Source organism: Paroedura picta, chromosome 7 (genome assembly GCF_049243985.1).
Source record: "Paroedura picta isolate Pp20150507F chromosome 7, Ppicta_v3.0, whole genome shotgun sequence".
In the NCBI taxonomy this organism is placed as follows: Eukaryota; Metazoa; Chordata; class Lepidosauria; order Squamata; family Gekkonidae; genus Paroedura; species Paroedura picta.
The window spans coordinates 120,997,424-121,018,653 of NC_135375.1; the positions used below are offsets into that span (position 1 = coordinate 120,997,424).

The window sequence follows — 21,230 nt, forward strand, 5'->3', positions numbered from 1 at the left end:
CCAAGTTTTTCATTCCATTTACTACTTTTGGTATAATCTGTAACCATGAGTATACAAATAAGGGCTCCTGGGATATGGGCCACTCAGGTCACTCATTGGAGGCTGTATGCCCCTGATTGGCCATCCACCCAGGCACTGCCCAATCAAATTAGAACTCCCAGCCCTAACCATCTCGTCACAGTTCTGCCACTTTGTTGAAGTCCCTGGCCACTCAGATGCAGGCGGTGTGTGTGGAAATGGACTCCCCCCAGTGCCTCCCCCCTGCCTTGAAAAGGCCCACGGAAGCCCCTGCAGGCCTTTTGGGGGGGTGGATAGGGGCGCGATCTGCCAGAAAGGCCCGCCAAGGCCTCTCCTGTCTGTGTCTGGCCTGCGCAAGGCCAGGGGGTGGGTGGCCTAGAGCCCATTGTATTCAGAAATACAACAGGCTTTCCTGCTAGTCTGATACATAAAGTGTGATTGATACTTCTGACAGCATAATGAAGGTTCCAAAGACTCCTATTGGTGGAATCTCCCCCCCCCCGGGCCAACTGCTGTTCTTGCGCAGGATTCTGCACCCCCTTCCTCCCTTCAGGCCTGCTGGGAAGGAGTTCTCAACCTGGGGGTCGCGACCCCCAGGGGGGGTGATCAACCCTTTCAGGGGGGTCGCCGAGGCTTCCAGTGCCGGCGGCCTCGGCGACCCAAAGGGGAAGGTTGAGAACCACTGGTTTACTTGATTCTGCATCGGTGGCCGTGGCAACCCAAAGGGGGTCCTAGGTTTGCGTGCATGCTGGCAGTCATGGAAGGCTGAGGCGGTCTGCGCCGCAGCACAGAGGAGGGGCGCCAGTGCTAGCAGCTTGCCAGCCAGCACCCACACGCAGGCACACTGCGCCTGGGTGTGGTACCGGTGGGCACGGCAGTGCTGGCCCTCCCCTCTGCGCCGTTGGCTGCCTCGGCCTTTCATGATTGCCAGTGCACTGGAGTGTGCAACCCTAGGACCCCTTTGGGGCAGCAGTGCGGGTTGCAGCAGTGGAAAGGTTGAGAACCGCTGCTTTAGAGATTTTGTTGCTGGTGATGTATAGGAGCGTGAAATAGTATTTTTAAAAATTATTGTTCTGTAAAGAAAAGCTTAGTGTACCAAACTGTTTTGTAAAGAAGGCCCAGAAAGCTTATTCCTGCTCTTCATCGTATTTTGGAATGTTACCAAGGCTGGTATGTTCTGTTCTCAAGGCCAGAGACAATATCATGCCATTGTTTATGTTACCAAAGAAGGGGAAATTGCCTCTTGTAACCTTTTTCCGGTGACTTGGCATAATGGCAATGGGTGGTCCTGTGGGATGTGCAAGGGGGTAGAGACCCCAGGTTATTGGTTTGACCTGAGAAGCATCATCTTTCCCTGCCTTCAATGGAATATTATAAAGTCTCATGTAATCCTTCGTTCGACACACAGGCTTTTTGGGGACAACCCCCCGGTGTCATTTTGTTCTGCTGCAGTTGAATAAAATTGTTAAAAGGTTTTCCAGTCTAGTGGCCACCCTGTTTGGGTGCTGCACACTAGGCAAATTATCCCAAAATGCCCAGACCAGGCACTGAGGATTTGGCACTATGCCAACAGTTGTATTTCTCTATTGCATTTCACCATGGCTCTTCCCAATTTGTTGCAGAACTACCAAAATTTGAAGTACTGTTTGATCTACCCCCGTTTGTCCTCTTCACGGATGAAGAATTTGTGGTCAAAGTGTGTGGAAAGTAAGTCTTTGTGGAAAGCAGAACCCCCACAGAGCTCTTTAATCCCTGCTAGAGAATTACATGCTTTGACTTGCATTTTTCTAATTGTGGGGAAAAGTTCCTAAGTTTATACCCTTTGGGCTTTCAGAATAAGAACATAAGATGACCCCTGCCAGATCAGAGCAGTGATCCAGCATCCTGTGTTACCCAGGGGTTACTGCCTAATTCCCTTTTAAAGCCATCTGTGCTTTTGAGCTTCATGGGATAGAGTGACGGCTGGCCTGGTTGTGCCCTGCAGCCAGCCCCCCTGAGCTGAGAGTCTCTCGAACTCACAGTGACTAAGCATTGCAGGCCAGCATGAGGGCACAGTGGGGAATGCAGTTGTGTTTGCCCACCACATTTGCTCTTCTCAATGGGGAGCTGCTGTTAAGCTCCCGAGGAGCTTCCTTGGGCCACAGTGTGAAAAACCATTGCTCCAGACCAGCAGCACTCAGTCCATGGTGCGCGGAATATTTAGGATTGCCAACCTCCAGGTAGGAAAAAGAAACCAACAAGGGGGTTGTGCAGTGTGTGGGTATGACACAACAGACCTGAAATCACTATGCCAAAACTCCCTCTATGATAAATTCAAAATAAAAAATATTTTAAACAAAAATATAATATTCAAATGTTTAGAAAAAATGCATATGAATTTTACAAAATTGCTGCCAAGTTCTTGCTCCTTCATTGAATTCACTGAACCACATAGGACAAGTGCCTAGGACAAGTTCTCACCCCAGGTCATTCCTGAAGTGTTGGAGAAGAGATGTTTCTGTGAGCTGGAAAGACTGTTAGAAATGTGGAGGATTCTTCCAGGACAGCTGGCCTACCTAGCCTTTTCTTCCATGTCTGGCATTGTGGGCTTGCAGCCAGAGAAAACACCTGTCGACCACAGGTTGGAGATGGGGTGGACCCGCCTACTCCCCACACCGCTGGAGACGTAGCGAGGGGCCAGGAAGGGTCCCAGTCTTGTGGCTTAATTACAGACAAGTCAGCCCCTGTATCCAAGATCCCCTCAATTATCTTTCCTTGGACTCGGTACTTACATGTGGGTTTCCCCTTTCAGATGCTCTGGTGCAGTGGTCCCCAACCGTTTTTCAGCTGGGGACTGGCAGGGCGACGGCCACGCCCGCGCAGCACGCATGCGTGGCCGCGCCGCAATGCGTACATGCGCACATGCGTGCTGCGCGGCTGAAATCGCGTATACGCGAAAGTGCCGCCCATGTACGATTTTGGCAGTGCAGCGCGCATGCGCGCATGCGCAGCCGGGCCGCACATGCACAATGCGCGGTGCGGCTCTGATTCCTTCTTCCTCCCTCCCGCAGTAAGAAGCTTCCCGGGCCGCAGGCTTGCGGCCAGGGAAGTTTTTTACTGCGGGGGGGGCGGGGAGAGGGAACCGCGGCCCGGCACCCTGGCCTTCGTGGCCCAGCACCGGGCCGCGGACCGCAGGTTGGGGACCACTGCTCTGGTGAACCAGTGCAGCCTGCATTGCAGAAGGTGATACAAAATCATGTTCCCCCAGAGGCGGGGGGTAATGGCACAAGTTGTGCTACACTTTGGCCTGCCCGCAGGTCCAAAGGTTGCCTACTCCAGCATTGAATCACTAAGGGAACATTAGGCTGTAAGAAAACACGTTCGGGGGAGACCTCAATCCCCTGTCTCTGTGCGGGTAAGGTGGGCAAGACCAGATAGTGGCCCGAGGTAGGTTCTTTGGGTTGAACCGTCACTAAGGCAACCTCATAGGACAGGGGTTGCCGAACGGCCGGAACCACAAAAAGCTCCTTTGGGCTGTTGCCAGAGCAGCGCCCGCCCTCTAGTTTCCCGGCAGCTGAAAAGTGGAAACAGTTTTGGAGCAACACTGATTGGCCCAGTGGTAACCTTTGTTGCACTTAGGACATTTTTGTGATGGTATATTTTTCCTTCGTTCATTGCCGCCTCCTGGAGCACGGCATGCACTTTTGAAATGCCCTGGCTTCTGGCAGTTAAAACAATTCCCGCTGGGACGTGGGCGGGTTGGTCCTTGGGCATGGCCTCTTTGCATTGCCATGGCTAAGAGATCCATTTCATGAGTTGTGGATCCCACATCCACTCAGGCTTGCAGCATGTCTGCTAGGGTGTAATCTGGTCTGTGTATGACCTGCTGTAACACCTTTCTGCATTCAGTATTAGCATTCTCATATCCTAGCTTTTTCAGCAGCTCTGCTTGAGCTTCTGCGTTGTCTAACTGCCTAGAAATCGTGTTCTTAAGGTGATCAGTGAAAGCTGTATAGGACTCATTGTTTCCCTGCTTAGTGGCTGCAAAAGATTTCAAAGGGATCCCTGCCCCCGGCACTCTCTTTAAAGCACGCTGGACACAAATGGCCGCAGCAGCCAAATGCTGATCTGGCAGCTGCATTTGATTCGCCAGAGTCTCAAACGCCCCCGAGCCATAAACCTGCTCTGCTGTTACGGTAGCCGAGGCTCCCAGCTGTGCTGCTGCTCGATAGTCACTATCCCAAACAACATACTGAGCAGGGCTTAAAAGCATTCTCATCATGTCTTCCCAATCCCGAGGCACCAGACGGTACCCATTAGCGATCCCCTCTATCATTCCTTGAAAATATGTTGACTGTAACCCATTTTCCTTGACGGCTTTGTTCGGTTCCCTCAAGACTGAGAACGGCATAGGGGCCCAGGTCAACTGGATGGTTCCATCAGCCTGCGGTTGTTTCCTTGTTACAGGGAAGAACGCTGGCCCCTCCCCCCCCCCAGTCCTCAGAAAGGGCGAGAGAGCCTGTCCTGCGCGCCTCCTGGATAGCAGCAGCAATTTGCGACCTGCCCCCATCCTGTCCTGGGCACGGAGCAGAGGGAGCGGCTGGGTAAAGAGGAGGATGGATTTCTTTTAACAGAAAATTGCCTGGATCTCCGTCTATGGAGCCCAGGGCCTGGCTGACTTTCTGCCAGGTCACCAAATTAGACATTGGAGCACAAGGCTCTGATTTCAGCTCTTTCCCGATTTTTTCCCAATCATCTGCCTTAGTGGACCCCTGGGGGGGTGGGGTACAAGAGACACTGACAATTAATTTCCCTAATTAACTCCTGGAGGTCCTTTACCGAAACCACCTGCGTCGTGCATCCTTTAACGGCCTGTCCGAACTCTTTCGCCTGCTTTTCCTGTTCTGCACTTAAAGCATTCCCCATACTCACCTGAAATGTGCACAATCCAGACTTTCCTCCGTCTGGGCAAGCAGCGGGTCCTCCCGATGAACGGCCCTGGGATCTAATGGCTTCACAGTCACTGGATGAAAAGAGCTCTTGGGATCTGAGGCACACTATAACCGTGTGGCACCAGCTGAAAGAAGAACTCCGGGATCTGAAGAACGTCATATTTTCTCTCAATCCCGTCGCGGTCACCACCTGTGGGCTTGCAGCCAGAGAGAACACATGAAGCAGGCAGTTGGGGTGAAAGGCCTGTCGACCACAGGGCGCGGCTTTATTTATACAGAGGTAGAATATTCCTGAGGAGCGTGTGGGCACCCAGTTGGTCAATTCATGCGAAGCCCCTAGCAAGAGATCAGCGGACATCCCACGGCCTTATATGGCAAAAAGCCAAAGCCTAATTAACTTGGAGAGCAATCCCAGGTCCGGCCATTCAGGGGAGCGGTTTGCCAACCTCCCGGCCTGGCCGAAACCAGGACTACATGGCATGAGGGTTGCACCTCAGAGTCACCAGCAGCAGCAGCAGTTTCCAAGCAGGATCTACCTGACAATCCCAAACTCCGCTGAGCAAAATGCTGAGCCCACTTCCTCAAAACCATGAAGCAGCCCCAGAAGAGCTATCCAGGGCTTCTGAGCCACCCTCCTTGCTCTAGACCAGTGTTTCCCAACTTGTGGGTCGGGCCCAAAGTGGGTCACAGAGCTGCTGAAAGTTGGTTGCAGGCCAGCCATCCTGAGTGGCTCCCCCTGCCCTTCCCTTGGCTCTCCTTTGTATTTTGGAACCACAATCTGACCCAGGAGTCCGTTCAAATCTTTCTTCTTCTTCATTGAATGTGCATAGCAATCAAGTCATGTCCTGATGGTTACCAGGGGGAGTTTCTTTGTATCTTGGGGGGGGGCGGGGGATAGACATAGGGGCTTTACGCACCGGGATCTTTGTAGCAAATTGGTCACTGAATGAAAAATCGCCATTTAAAATAGTGGAATTCGTCGTTATGCATACCTGCCTTTGTAGTGGAATACAGTTGCGTTTTGTAGCGTTTCCCACAGGCTTCCGGTCTCGGCAGAAATCACTAGAAAGGAAGCGCTATTGCCGAGCTCGTCCCGCCCCTGGCCGTCAAGCAGCCAATGGGCAGCCGTTAGCATGCTCCCAAACAGCCCCTTTCCCTTTAAGAAAGGTTTAAAAAAAAAAAACAGACCCTTTGCAACGAATCTGTGTTAATTCGTTGCAACGGAGAGACCCATCCAGCTGCCTTGTGTGTTTGAGCTGTCGTTTGATCGTTGCCACGCTCCCTCCGAGTGAAAAAAAAATCCCCCCCCCCTCTCACAGGCCCGATTTTCGGCTAATTGAATGTGTAAAAAATAAAGGGAAAATACATCAGCAAACGGGCTTCTCTGTTCTTTGTGCTTAGTGACTGAAGGGGAGGGACTGAAGCCGGGGAAGCCTCTAAACTGAAAGAGGCTCGCTGGTGCGTTTATCCCCGCTCGCTCGGAGAAAAAAAAATGGCGATCGCTTCGCCGGAAGATCAGAGAAGAGAGCCAGGGGGAGGGACTTTGTAGAAACCGCAACAATGTTAACGCACAGGTCTTTTTCGCTAGTGTTGCAGATTGGTTGCAGGACTGTATCGCTTTCCGGAGGGTGAATCCACTTTTGGGGATTTCCCTGAAAGCGCTACAAGGAAGCGCTTTTTGCAGATTGGTTTCAGGTGTGTGGCAGATTGTCGACGACGTTGTGCAAAACAGCAAATCAGTAGCGTTTTCAATTGGCAACCATTGTGCTATTTTGAAGGCGTGCAAAAAGCCCCATAGTAATGAAGGGGGGGACATAGACTGGAATGTAACCTCCATGTGCCAGGGCTGGGTATGTCAGAATGCCACCCGCTTGGGCTCCATAGTGGGGGCAGCTGCACACTTAGTGTGATTTTTGTTGTTTTCTCAAAAACAGCTAGTGAGCTGTTTAATGGCGTGTCGAACTGGATGGGCGCCAAGGTCCCAGATGGCCTACGCCGGTGGCTAAAAACCTTGGCCGAGCCTTGGCTGGGTCATGAGGCCAAGTCCATTTGGACTTGTGGGTCACCATATCAGAAGGGTTGGGAACCATGACTGTAGACTGAAGCCTACTTGACTCCCCCCCTCCCCGCCAATATCTCTGCCCACAGGTACACCTATGGGAAACCTGTTCATGGAAGAGTAAACCTCACTCTGCATAGGACGTCGACATATTATATGAGGATGAGAGGAGAAAACCTAGAAATTGAAAAGGAGCACTCAGGCCAGGTGAGCTCACTGGGAAGGGGGTTTCTTTGGGCAAAATGTAGGGTGGATTGAGTTGTCTGCCCTTTCCACTGCTTCAGGGATCAGAGACCTGGTCCCTGTTGCCCTCACCCATTGTCTCTGTCAGAAGCCAAAGAAATGTAGATGGGGCTGAGAAGTGCATTCGCTTGCCGTCTGTCTTGCTCCCTGAGGCTCAAGGGGATTATACAGTGTAAATCAAGGTGATCCAAGGAACAGGATCACAGCAATCTTAAATGCTCTGCTGTGTCATACTATTGACCTTTCTCAGTCATTTACTGTCTCTAGTAGCATGGTAAAAACATGCACAGTCCAAATGTAGGAACGGCCTGGATCCTCTCCTCCATGCATTTCCTTTCTGAATGATGGACTAGCTACATGGAAGCAGGAAGTACTGTTTCCATTTCTTTTCCTCCATAACCTACCGTGCTAGATGTTGGAACACCAATCTTTGCAATGAAACACAGAATGAGTTCTGCTGGGTCTGACCAGTGGTCCGTCTAGTCCAGCCTCCTGTCTCACACAGGGGCCAACCAGTTCCTCTGGAGGGCCAATGACAGGGCCCAGGGGCCAAGGCCTTCCCCTGACTTTGCCTCCTGCCATTGGTATACAATGCTCCAATCATCTGTTGGAATATGCCAGATCTATACTGTGTACAATTGAGCATGTGTACTTTATAATTTCCTGGTTCCTCCCTGGAATGGCCCACATTCCACATTCCTGTTTCCAGGGAAAACTGGAACTGAATTTTAGAAGGAGGAAGCCCATTTGGCTTGTCCAACAAAGGTTGAGGTGAAGAGGGAAAGAGATGAGGGATATGTGCCAGAGGACCTGATTGGCAGAGTTTAAGAGCTTATCTCCCAGGAAGAGCAGGATTCCTAACTCTGGATTGGGAGGGCAGATTCACCAGAACCCTTTGTTCTGTGTTCAATCACTTCACCCAGATGCTGTAACCTGTAGGACCCTTCCTCCTCTGCAGTAGAGAGGTTGGGATCTGTCCTTTCTGTGCAGAGCCCCATTTGCCAGATTTAAGTATTCTCAGATTTGGCTGACTTAGCTATTAGAATATATGATATGATAGCCATTTTCTTCTCCAGCAGCCTTCACCGCCCATGGCACATCTTAGCACATCTTAGCTCACATTTTTTCCCTATATTCCCTATATTACTACAGACAGACAGGACCGGCTGTGCTTCATTTACCATCCACGGGGCTGACATTAACATGACAGACACACGTTATATATCCTACGTTAACCTTGCTGCGGAATTTGTTGATGAAGAAACAGGTACAAAGGAAACAAAAAGGGAAAAGGGAACTATAGATTCCTCCTTCTTTGGGAGTTTGGCTTAGTTTCATTCTTTCCCTCTTGATACTTTTTTTAAAGCATTGGGCATTTTCAATTTTGGGTGGTTGCTTCAGTGAAGTATTTCAATGTTTGGGTTTGTGCAAAGCCTCCCCACAGATCTGCACATCAGGTACACCCAGCAGTTCTGCTTGGGTCCAGTTGAACACTTCAATATTTCTACAACCACAGTTTTCATATGTTCTTTGTATGCCAAAACAGTGCAGGAAAAGCAAAGAATTCTGATTCCTAGGAACTTCTTCTTTTATTTTCAGTAAAGGAAGTTCCTGTCATGGCCCTAAGGACTAATCTGCTGTGCTAGTTGTCAAAACTGTTGTGGTTGTGGTTCTGCCAAGGACTGAACTTGAGGTCTGAAGCAGAATACATGGAATATATTTCCTTATTGTTGGGGCACAGCACTTCTGGCAGGGCACTGGATTCCATCCATGCAGAAGATCTAACACAGGGGTCTCTAGCACAGTGTCCATGGGGGCCGTGATTCCTGACAGCACTTTTCCAAGTGCCCAGCAATTGTCTTAAGAAAGTAGTTAAGGCTACTAGAGATTTGATTAGCCATGCATATCTGTAACAGCAGGCTCACTGTTATAATAATAATGTGCTAAGGGCTAAGTGGGTGGAGAGTGGGCATGGCCTGTCCGATTGGGCCCTGCCTTGCACAGGCCATGCCCACTCTCGCCCACCCAGCCGGCTAAGGGCTCTCTGCCAGAATGGCCAGCAGCTGGTCCCTCTTGATACTTCTTTCCCATAAGGAACTCAGCAGCTTCACTTCTGCTCAGGGGTGTACATATGTGCGAGCCATGCTCGGTGTATTAGGATTTGCATGCTAGGTTCCTGGTGAGGAACAGGCTTTCTGGAGTTATTTTTTGGGAGGCACACAGTAACAGGTCCATGTAGATTTGAGGTCAGTGCCTGGAGAGTTTTGCATGACTGTGACATCATTTCTGGCTGATGCTGTCGGAATCTCTCTGATCTGAAGCCCATATAGACCAGAGGGAATTCTTTGATTGGCATGGATGATGTGTGGAGAGCTGAACAATGGGTGTCCTTTTGGGTGGAGAGCTGAACAATGTGACATCAAATCCAGATAGCATTTTAGGAACCTCCAAACTCTGTGATCTTCATCATAGAGATTGAGGGAATTCCTAGTGCATCACTCCCAGTAGCATTTACTGATGTATTTCCCCCTTGCTCTTCAAATTATCTAGAAGAAGAAGAAGAGTTGGTTTTTATATGCCACTTTTCTCTACCTGAAGGAGGCTCAAAGCGGCTTACAGTCGCCTTCCCATTCCTCTCCCCACAACAGACACCCAGTGGGGTGGGTGAGGCTGAGAGAGCCCTGATATCACTGCTCGGTCAGAACAGTTTTATCAGTGCCGTGACAAGCCCAAGGTCACCCAGCTGGTTGCATGGGGGGGAGTGCAGAATCGAGCCCGGCTCGCCAGATTAGAAGTCCGCACTCCTAACCACTACACCAAACTGGCTCTCTCTCTCCCCTGTTTGCCCCCAGGATTTGCATATATATGGGATAGCAATGGAACAGGAAAACTAGGGGATTTAACTATGGAGTTTAAACTATGTGTAGAATGGTATTAGGGTGGAGGGAATTCCATAGTCCGAGTAATTTGACAGTGGAATAGGCTGCCTAAGAAGGTGGTGAGATCCCACTCACTGGTACTACAAGCAGCAGCTGGACAGATGCTTGAGGCTGATCCTGCACTGAGCAGGGGGTGGGACTAGATGGCCTGTATGGCCCCTTCCCACTCTAGGATCCTAATATTCTGTCCTATGATGGCTGGCCTGGGAATGGGTACAATGGTGCCTGTTGGCATGTGTTTTAACGTGGCATGTGTCTTTACGTTCAAAAGATGTATCCATTGTGCTGCAAAAGGGGAGGAGCAGTGTTTCTATGGGCTCTTGTGGCCTCTCCTAGGTATGAGTGATCTTCATGAGCCTTCTGCAGGATCCCCAGATAAGTCCCCCTCCAAGGAGTTCTCCTAGGCCTCTTGAGCTTCGTCCTGATAACTAGCTTACGAGGCTGTCAAAGGAAGAGTACGGTGCTTTGGGGCTTTTCTGCTGTAACTCTCTTCACATTTCATCTCTCTGTGCAGGAGCAACAAACAAGGCAAGCGAAACATTATATCTCACCAGCAAGGAAGTGTCAATCGAATTCATCGACCTCAATCCATTCTATAAACAGGGCTTTCCATACACTGGAAAGGTATTATACCCCCTCCCCCCGGTTTTCCTCTTTCCTTGATCTAATGTAGTCATTGGATCAAATGAGAAGTTAATTTTTGAAGCTGAAAAGTCCTTAGAGGCAGACTTAGAGCCATTCCGCATCCGATTAAAGAAGTGGGAGTCTTACCCTTTGCAAACGCCATATTTTTGGTGTTTTGCATGACATCGTAAATATCCAGCGTTACATCTGCTCCTTCCTCCATTTTAAAGCACTTGCAGGGGAATCCACAAAACTGGATTCCCCCTGCCATGTAGTTCTAGCAGGATGAGAGCAGCCAGCAAGACACTCGCACAAGACACTTGCATTACCAAAGCGGCTGAAGTAGAGAGATTTCCAGCTCCAGTGCCCATCCTTGAGCCCGCCTCCCTCTCTCTTCACCGAGAATGGAGCTTTCTTTTTTTTTTTTAAAGAACCTGCCTGGAACAATGAATAGACACACAATCGCCCAGGCAGAGCACAAAGTAAACTTTTCCTTACCAGTTTGCCCATAAAGCATGTCTCTTCCCCACCAAAAAGAAAAAAAACAAATCCCCCCCCCCAGTTTTTTTAAAGCTTCACAGCTCCGGATTGCAAGAGGGCTTGCAGTAAAAGGAGCCCTATGCATCTATGAATAGATGCATATGCGTGTAAATGGAGAAGTTATTTTTAGAAAAAAAATAGCTCGCAGTCCCTTTAAAAGAGGGAGAAAGGTGATTGGCTGTCTGTCTTGATTGACAGGGGGAATAGAGGGGTGTGTATAGTGTGGCTCAGTATTAGAGCATCTACTTGGCATGCAGAAGGTCCCAGGTTCGATCCTCAGCATCTCCTGCTACAGGTTCTGGCAGTAGGTTATGGGGAAACCATAATCTGAAGAGCCACTGCTGGTCTGTGTAGACAAGACTGACTTTGATGGACCAAGAGCCTGATTCAGTATAAGGCAGTTTCATTTGTTTGCTTCCAATCGAAATTGTGATGAAATATTGTGTCATTCATTGCATGGAGAAGCAATAGTCTATAAGACATTTGGACTTCAAGAAAGTGTCTGTTTCCCTTTTGTTCCTGCAGATGAGTGTTTCTGCTGGTGGGATACCTACTCAGAATGAGACTGTCTATATCACAGTTGAGGTCAATGATGTGGAGACACACCTTCCATTCATCTCAGATGAGAATGGGGACGCTCACTTCTCCCTAGACACAACAAACTGGAACAACACCCTGGTTTCCATACGAGTGAGTTAAATGTCTTGGGATGTTCACGAGGAGGGTGGCAGGACAGAGATGAATTGGGAAAATCAGCACTAGCAGCATATATTCTGCATGGGGATGTTTAGCAAGAAAGAATACTTTTTAAAGACCATGTATGGTTGATCTGTGCTTATAGTGCCATCACAATAGCTGGGCTGGGAGGGGCTGTGGCTCAGCCGAAGAACCTCTGGTTTGCACACAGGAAGTCCCCGGTTCAATCCCTGGCATCTCCAGTTAGAATGATATGTCAGTAGGTGATACAAAAGACAACTGCCTGAGACCCTGGAATACCGTCGCCAGTTAGAGTTGCCAGGACTGGCCACAAGGGTGCACTGAATGGATGCCCTGTAAGACCGCTCCTTTTCCTGCTGTTTTTAGCTGTAAAAGCAGGTATGAACTGTAAAAGAAAGCTTGATCTTGGAAGGATAAACACAGAAACTAAAACCATCACTGTGCTAGCAGCTGTGGTTGACAAAACTTTATTTCAGTCTGCACAGCCGGTTGGTCCTACAGTGGCCATTCAGAAGCCCTGCTGGGCAATAGCTTTATCTCAGCAAGTCTTCCCCCATGATTGCATCCCATCCATGGCTTGCCTAGTGAGCTCTGGCGCTTGAAGCGGCACTACAACATGGCCTCACCTTTGGACACACCACAGTTCCTGTTCTCTGTGCTTGCATTTCCCAACCTGAGAGCCCCTGGGCTGTCAGTTTGCATGTGCTCGACTTGGTTCTTTTAAGTGGGTCACTGTCCCAACTAAATTTGGATTTGTGGGTCGCCATGTTTATTTATTTAAAGCATTCTTATGCTGCCATCCCACCCAAACTGAGTCCTGAAGGCAGCAAACATTAAACATTTCAACATTCAAGCAACGTATATGTAAAATAATTGTATAAAAACATATTTGCACACGCAACACCACAACCAGTAACAGTGACTGGAGAGATGCCGAACCAAAAAAAGAAGTTTTTTCATGCCGGCAGAAGACCATGATAGAGAGAGCTGGACCTGGGGAAGGAGTTTCAAAATGTTGGCTTCACCATTGAGAAGGCTCTTTCTCAGGTGTCCACCTGCCTAGCCTCAGATGGCTGGGGCCTCCAAACATGACTGGATAAGAGAGGTTCCTGAGGGGGTAGGCAATCCTTCAGGCATGTTGGTCCCAAACCAATATAGGGCTTTGAAGCTCAGGATAGTTCTTGAAAAGAAATTGGCATCCAGTGTAGGGAGTTGGTCCCTAGGATCCACTTCTGTCAAAGTCTTATGACCAACTGCACTCTACCACATCTACCACAGTGTCCAGATCTTTCCACTCAGGAAAGGCTGTATCTGTATATCCAGTCAAGCCCACTGAAGGTATTCCTGGCCACAGTGGCCTCCTGCTTCTCCACCAGCAAGTGCAGGTCCAGAAGCACCCCCAGGCTACAGAACTGTTCCTTCAAGGGAATAGCAGCCCCATCCAGAACACTAATATCTTCAATCACGGATCTGATTTTCTGCCCACTACTAGCACACTTTGTCAGGTTTAAGCTTCAGTTTCCAGAGAATGAACATAGAATCCTAGGGGTGGAAGGGGCCAGATAGGCCATCCAGTCCCACCCCCTGCTCCATGCAGGATCAGCCTCAAGGATCCAGGATAAGGGTCTGTCCAGCCGCTGCTTGAGGACCACCAGTGATGGGGAGCTCCACACCCCCTTAGGCAGCTGATTCCACTGCTGAACTACTCTGATTCCCGTCCTCTGCAATATCTTACCAGTACCATTCTACTGGCTAGATATCAGGGTGGATGGGGGGAATTGAGAGGGTACAGAGGAGAGCAATGAGAATGATCTGGGTTCAAGGGACTAAGCCCTAGGAGGAAAGGCTAAGGGACTTGGGAATGTCCAGCCTGGAGAAGAGGAGGTTGAGAGGTGACATGGTGGGTCTCTTGAAGTATTTGAAAGGTTGCCACTTGGAGGAGGCCAGAGAAAGGTTCCTGTTGGCAGCAGAGGAGAGGACCCGCAGTAATGGGCTTAAACTATGTGTAGAATGGTACTGGCTAGATATGGGGGGGGGGATGTTCACAGAGTAGTTCAGCATTGGGGAGCTCCCCCTCACTGGCAGTCTTCAAGCAGCGGCTGGACATGGTGTGGATGAGGAGATCCTGTTTCCTTGTGCTACATGCCGTTTCCTAGACCTGAAATGGCTGATTGGTGTATGGATATACACCTCAGTATGGAGAAAAACCATGAGACATCTGCGTAGACACAGTGAGATCATTGGTGACCCTGAACAGGATCCCTTGCTGGTTCATCTCAGTGCTTTAATTATGAGTTCAGAGTTAGAGCAGTGGTTCTCAACCCCTAGGGAGGTCGATCGACCCTTTCCCAAGGATTTTCTGTGGCCTCCACCACCTTCCTAATGGTGCGAGGGTTGCGCACTCCGGCGCACTCTGGCGCACTCTGGCCGCTTCGGTGATCACGGAAGCCCAAGGTAGCCAGCGCCGCAGCATGAAGGAGAGGCATGCCAACAGCACACCAGCTGGCGCCCATGTGGAAGCACAGAGCTTTGCACCTGCATGTGGGCGCTGGCTGGCACGCTAGGGCCACCCCTCCTCTCCACGCCACTGGCTGCCTCGGGCTTCCGTGATCACCAGCGTGCCGGAGCATGCCGAGGCTGCCACTGTGCTGCTGCTGCTGCTGCTGTGCCTGCCGACCCAAAGGTTGGTTGAGAAATACTGGCTTATGCTATGGCCCTGAGAATGGTCATTTCACAAGGATATGCCTATTTCCTTCCCAGAACGGTCATTCTCAGTACCATTTCTTTGTGACTTTCAGCATTTGAAAATGGCTTGAGATAAAATTACCATCTTGGGTTGGGGGGGGTGGAGCCCAGGGAGGGTGGGGTTTGGAGGGGGAGAGGGACATCCAAAGGCTTTTACACCCTGGAGTCCAGCCTTTTTCTCTGGGGAACTGACTTCTGTGATCTTTCAATTAGTTGTAATTCTGAGAGCTCCCCAGGGCCCACGGAGGAGGATGGTCCTCAGTTGAGAAAGACTCCTTCTTGGGCCAGATTTGCATGGCCTGTCTTCCTACCTGAAGTGCTCCCACTTCTCCCCAGCAGGATGGTTTCATGCATCTTTCTAAAGCAAGCCTTGATGGACTGATTGAGGTCTTGTGCCTGCTGTGCCTTTTGTTCCTTAGGGTCGACATTCCATTGCAAAGGTAAACGACAGTGATCCTTACGGTTCTAAGGCAGTCTACCGGGATGCATTCAACTGGCTGAAGCCCTTCTACTCTGAGAGCAACAGCTTCCTTGAGATACAGCATGTCGATGAAGAGCTGTCCTGCGGAAAAGATCAGGAAGTCCTGGTGGACTACATCATCGATCGGAAAGAACTGGGCCCAGAGGATGACCACGTGGATTTCTACTACCTGGTGAGTATCCAACAGGAACCGAACCAACCAGTTTTTGTCTGCCTCGGAATGGTTGTGGATGCTCCCTCTGCTGTTGCTATGCTTCCAAAATGATGTAGTCCAGCTTGCTTCTCTGTGCCCCCCCCCCAATACTTTTTAGCCCTTTAAAGAGCTTTTTAAATTGTTCTGATGAGGAAAAGGGAAATGTGCAGGGTTCTGGGCTGCTTGTGGGATTGTTGCCATAGCTATGGTGTCGGCACAAGTATAGGCTGTGAAAAGGAGAGGAGCAGGAGGAAGTGGCTGCACAAGCAGACTGGACCCAGGTGTGTGTGTGTGTGAACACCTGTAGCTGCATGCCACACAGGAAGCACTCCAGGGGAATTAGAATTAGGAATGACGATGGAGGGTCTCTCGCAGGAATAAAGGGGGAAGGAATTCCTTCATTTAAACATTCAGAGAAGTTGTATAATAACTTTTATTAAGACTGACTAAAATGTGACAAAACAATGTGCATTGTACTTTTGAGTTCTCTTTTTTAATGTAGAAAAAGAAATGAAATTCATGTTTAATTCCCAAACATGCTTTTTCACAAGTTGATGACTCACACATTCATGTCAGGACGTCAGATCTTGCATTTTTTAAAAGATCTGATCTTGTTTCAGTACATAGTGAATGCCTGCCATGTACATATGTATGTATGTGTGTGTGTGTGTGTATGTGTGTGTGTATGTGTGTATGTGTGTGTGTATGTGTGTATGTGTGCATGCATGCATGCATGCATGTATGTATAAATAAGTTCCTAGACAAGGCTCAGGGGCAGTTTATAGCATACCATCAATAAAACTGTAAAATGGAGATTAAAATACCCCAACCCCCAACCACTCAATTCACCATCAGGTTGTTTGTCTTGGTGGTGGAACTGTTGGGTTCTCTTATTGGGGGGAAAGAACACTAAATGAAAGAAAAAAAGAAGAGAGAGGAGAAGGCAAGACAAGGCAAGGAAGGGGGAGGCCCATTCGCTTCTAGGGGCCGCCACGGGCTAAACCACAGGCCTGGTGCTGGAGTCCTGTTTAAAAAGCCACTGAGAAAAGCAACAATAGACAGATAATAAACATGCACAGGTTTCTGGTATGTCCTTTTTACTTTAGTTTCTTGTAGAGTTTGCAAATAAGAAGATACAAGACATTTCCACAGTTCACAAGCTTGTGGTAAAAATCAGCATTTGTGTTCAAACCAGAAGGTACAAACTACTGAAAAAGGGGCTCAATAAGGTGCAGAGTTGCTCATAGAGTGAAACATCAGCTCTTTATTAAGATCACGCCACATAACCGAACTCAACAGCTCAGCACCCAAACTTATATACAGTCCCGAGTTCCCGCCAAAACCTGTGATTGGCCCTGTTCGGGTTCCCCAGGTTCAAACTGATTGGACCCTTTAAATGATCCAGTAGCAGGATGGATCCTGCACACAGGCCAATGCCACTACGGATCCCTGATGTTTGAATTGCGGATCCCACTCTGCGGCTCCACTAAGCCACATACACAACACCCACAATTTTCACTGTTCACCGACTGTTCACATTTCAGCCCATTCATAGAACAGACCAACTGGTTAGCATCTGGTTTTGGAAGAATTTCCTTCACCAGCTTATAAAAATTAGTCACTGCGCAGAGCTCACTGAAGCAACAAGCTTGAACAAGCTCAAAACCTGACAAATATTAAATGAACACTTAAAGACCCATGGACAGACCATAAACTGGCAAATGGAATAAGTGGCACAATATTATTTACCTGTTAACTGCGAACTTCCCAAAGAGCTGCATAATTCCCTCTTACAAGGTGCTCCGATCGTTTGGTCAACACAAACATGCTAGTGTGTTTAACATTTAACATCAGATGGATAGGGAATTGGTTAGAGAACCGCACTCAAAGAGTTGTTGTCAATGGTGTTTCATCAGACTGGAGAGAGGTGAGTAGCGGGGTACCTCAGGGCTCGGTGCTTGGCCCGGTACTTTTTAACATATTTATTAATGATCTAGATGAGGGGGTGGAGGGACTACTCATCAAGTTTGCAGATGATACCAAATTGGGAGGACTGGCAAATACTCCGGAAGATAGAGACAGAGTTCAACGAGATCTGAACACAATGGAAAAATGGGCAAATGAGAACAAGATGCAATTTAATAAAGATAAGTGTAAAGTTCTGCATCTGGGTCAGAAAAATGAAAAGCATGCCTACTGGATGGGGGATACGCTTCTAGGTAACACTGTGTGTGAACGAGACCTTGGGGTACTTGTGGATTGTAAACTAAACATGAGCAGGCAGTGTGATGCAGCGGTAAAAAAGGCAAATGCCATTTTGGGCTGTATCAACAGAGGCATCACATCAAAATCACAAGATGTCATAGTCCCATTGTATACGGCACTGGTCAGACCACACTTGGAGTACTGTGTGGTCACACTTGGAGTTCTGGAGGCCTCACTTCAAGAAGGACGTAGATAAAATTGAAAGGGTACAGAGGAGAGTGACGAAGATGATCTGGGGCCAAGGGACCAAGCCCTATGAAGATAGGTTGAGGGACTTGGGAATGTTCAGCCCAGAAAAAAGGAGACTGAGAGGGGACATGATAGCCCTCTTTAAGTATTTGAAAGGTTGTCACTTGAAGGAGGGCAGGATGCTGTTTCTGTTGGCTGCAGAGGAGAGGACACGCAGTAATGGGTTTAAACTTCAAGTACAATGATATAGGCTAGATATCAGGAAAAAAATTTTCACAGTCCGAGTAGTTCAGCAGTGGAATAGGCTGCCTAAGGAGGTGGTGAGCTCCCCCTCACTGGAAGTCTTCAAGCAAAGGTTGGATACACACTTTTCTTGGATGCTTTAGGGTGCTTTGGGCTGATCCTGCGTTGAGCAGGGGGTTGGACTAGATGGCCTGTATGGCCCCTTCCAACTCTATGATTCTATGATTCCTCGTTGTTGCTGCTGCTAACAAACCCAGAAACAGAGTCTGGTGGAAACTCCTTTGATAGTGTAACCTTGCCCCTTCTCTCCTCTAGGGCTTCCCGCAAAGGGCTTGCACCTTGATTGGTTTCTTCTGCCATCTTTTCTTTGCCTTCTCTCTGTGAAATTTGCTGAAGGACCAAGGAACTGTCTACCTGTTTCACCCCTGATGCATCTTCTCTTTGCAGGTGGTCTCTAAGGGAAAGATCATTTTTAGTGGGCAGAAAGAGGTGCCAATCGGCCAGGATGAAAGTAAGTAGGAGAACCATGGTACTCCATCTTCCGAGAAAAATAATGCGTCAGGCAGACCAGTTGAGCTTGGTGGGTCTGCCTGTCAGTTGGGATGACTGTCTAATTGAGGGGGGAGGGGTTATGCTGCTTATTGTTTATTTGATTGTTACCTTCAAATTTGGGCCATCACCTCAAGGTAGTTTCCAATAGAAACATCAAAATTGTAAAGCCGTTCCCACTGGCCTTCTGCCTGGTGACTGTAGGTGGGGTTGCCAGCTCCAAGTGGAGAAATTCCTGGAGATTTTGGAGGTGGAGCCTGTGATGGGCGAAATTTGAGGAAGGGAAGGATGGGTATAATGCTGTAGAACAGGGGTAGTCAACCTGTGGTCCTCCAGATGTCCATGGACTACAATTCCCATGAGAATTGCATGGGAATTGTAGTCCATGGACATCTGGAGGACCATAGGTTGACTACCCCTGCTGTAGAACCTACCCTCCAAAGCAGCTGTTGTGTCCAGATGAACTGATCTCCTTAGTCTAGGGATCTGAGGTCATCCCAGGAAGTCTCTGGGCCTCAGTTGTCAGACATAGGAGCCAACCTTCCCATCAAGCTTCTGCCTGACCAGTCAACCCACCTCCAGAGAAACCAAGGAACCACCAGCCAGCAGCAAGCAGGATCCTCTTGTATTGAATCCTTCAATTCTTCTCATACTTGACTTATTAAAATTATAATTTTGATTTTCTTTCCTGAACGCTGTAGCACACTTAACGGTCTGTAATATAAGCTTCCTCATATTGCTCCTTTCCCATACTTGCCATTTCTTTAAACATATCACCTACTTCCATAGGGATGCCAACTTCCAGGTGGAGCCTGGGGCTCTAGAATTACAACTGATCTCCAGTCTACAGCGGTCAGTTCCCCTGGAGAAAGTGGCTGCTTTGGAGGGTGGACTTCACTATGGCAGTGTAGCTCTTGAGGTCTCTCCATTTCCCTAATCCTGACCTCCACAGGTTCCATTCCCAAATCTCCAGGGATTTGCCAGACAAGAGGTGGTAACCCTATTTAAACTCTCCCTTGTGTCACTGGGTGGGTGAGGCACATTCCTTTTAAAAGCTCACCATACACACAGGGTACAATTTGTTCTCTACCGGAAAGAAATGACTTGTTTCAAAACATGGGGCTCATGGCGATTGTAGTCTGTAGACATCTGGAGAGCCACAGTTTGGCCACCCCTGAACTGTAAGATTAAAGGGTCCACAGAGGCAGAGCTTCCCAGCCTGATTCCCCCTCTGTAGTCTCCCATTCTTCTTTTCTAGAAACATAGAATCTGGAGCAAGGGAAGTTGTAATACCACCCATTTCTGCATTGGTTAGGCCTCCTTTGGAATAGTATGTCCTGTTCCGAGTGCCGCAGTTCAAGAAGAACCTTTGACAAGTTGGAGCATGCTTGAAGTAGGGGTTCTAGGATGGTCGAGGGGTTGGAATCCAGGCCTTACGAGCAGAGGCTGAGAGAGCTGGCTAAGCGCAGCTTGGAGAAGAAGAGGAGGGCGAGGGGTGAGAGATTAGCTGTGTGTATTATATAAAAGGTAGACAAAATGAGGAGAGGGCCAACCTGTTGACTGCAGTTTCAGAGGCAAGGACTCGAAGCGATGGGTACAAATTACGAGCAAGTAGGTTCCACTTCAGTATTAGAAATCATTTTCTGACACTGAGGGCTGTTTGTAGATGGAACCTGCTGCCTCAGAGGGGGCTGGAGTCTCCTTGGTTGGAAGTTTTTAGGAGGAGATTGGATGAGCTCCTGCCAGGGGTATGTGATTTTCAAGTCTCTGCGAAGCTGGGGGTCTGGACTTGATGGCCCTTTGGGGCCTCTTTTGACCTAGAAGAGTCCCCTGCCATTGTGCGTTAGCTATTGGGAGGGGGGCAATTGAGGAGTTGGGTGGGGGGAGAGCCAGCTCACTGTTGGTCCAGCCCAGCCTCTACAAGGCAGGAGGGGAGTCCCTTGGCTGCTTTGCTTTATCCCTGTTCTGGAAGGAGCAAGGCCCAGAGAAGAGTATTTTTCGTGTCCTTCTGTCTTTTCCTCCCCCCCCCCCCAGCACTGAAAGGCACCTTCACACTCACTCTGTCCGTGAACATGGATCTGGCGCCCACTGCCAGGCTTCTCCTGTACGCCGTGTTTCCTGATGGTGAGGTGGCAGCCGATGTAGACGTGTTCTCCATAGAGAAGTGTCTCCACCATCAGGTGGGTGCAAGATCTTGGCGCTCCAAGTGGGCCGGAACTTGCGTTCTGCTGCAAATCTGTGGCCCCTCTTTTTCCTGTTTCCAAGATTGTCCCAATGCATTCTTCTTCCCCCTTCAGTACCACCCCTCCACGCACAGAAACAAATAACTGTTTTGCCCATTATCCCTTCAGGTGTCCTGCCTGGGCCCCTTTTGCATGATGGATAAACTGATGAAAACTCACTAAATACATTGTTGTTTTTCTGATCTCTGCACAGGAGAGTAAATTTACTCCGCAAAACTGATTTTGCTCTGCATGGTGAACTGCCTCTTTGG

At 48.9% G+C, this 21,230-nt stretch overlaps 1 protein-coding gene across 2 annotated transcripts in view; it reads left to right on the plus strand.

Annotated features, from left to right (window-relative positions):
- LOC143841630 (alpha-2-macroglobulin-like protein 1) overlaps nt 1–21,230 on the plus strand; it is an 85,494-nt gene that overhangs the window by 22,669 nt on the left and 41,595 nt on the right. For both annotated transcript variants that reach the window (XM_077346214.1, XM_077346215.1), the window contains exons 8-15: nt 1,641–1,725; nt 7,098–7,215; nt 8,404–8,518; nt 10,705–10,814; nt 11,880–12,044; nt 15,236–15,469; nt 18,635–18,698; nt 20,771–20,916. In XM_077346214.1, coding sequence (XP_077202329.1) covers nt 1,641–1,725; nt 7,098–7,215; nt 8,404–8,518; nt 10,705–10,814; nt 11,880–12,044; nt 15,236–15,469; nt 18,635–18,698; nt 20,771–20,916 — 1,037 coding nt within the window. The remainder of the gene's footprint in view (nt 1–1,640; nt 1,726–7,097; nt 7,216–8,403; nt 8,519–10,704; nt 10,815–11,879; nt 12,045–15,235; nt 15,470–18,634; nt 18,699–20,770; nt 20,917–21,230) is intronic.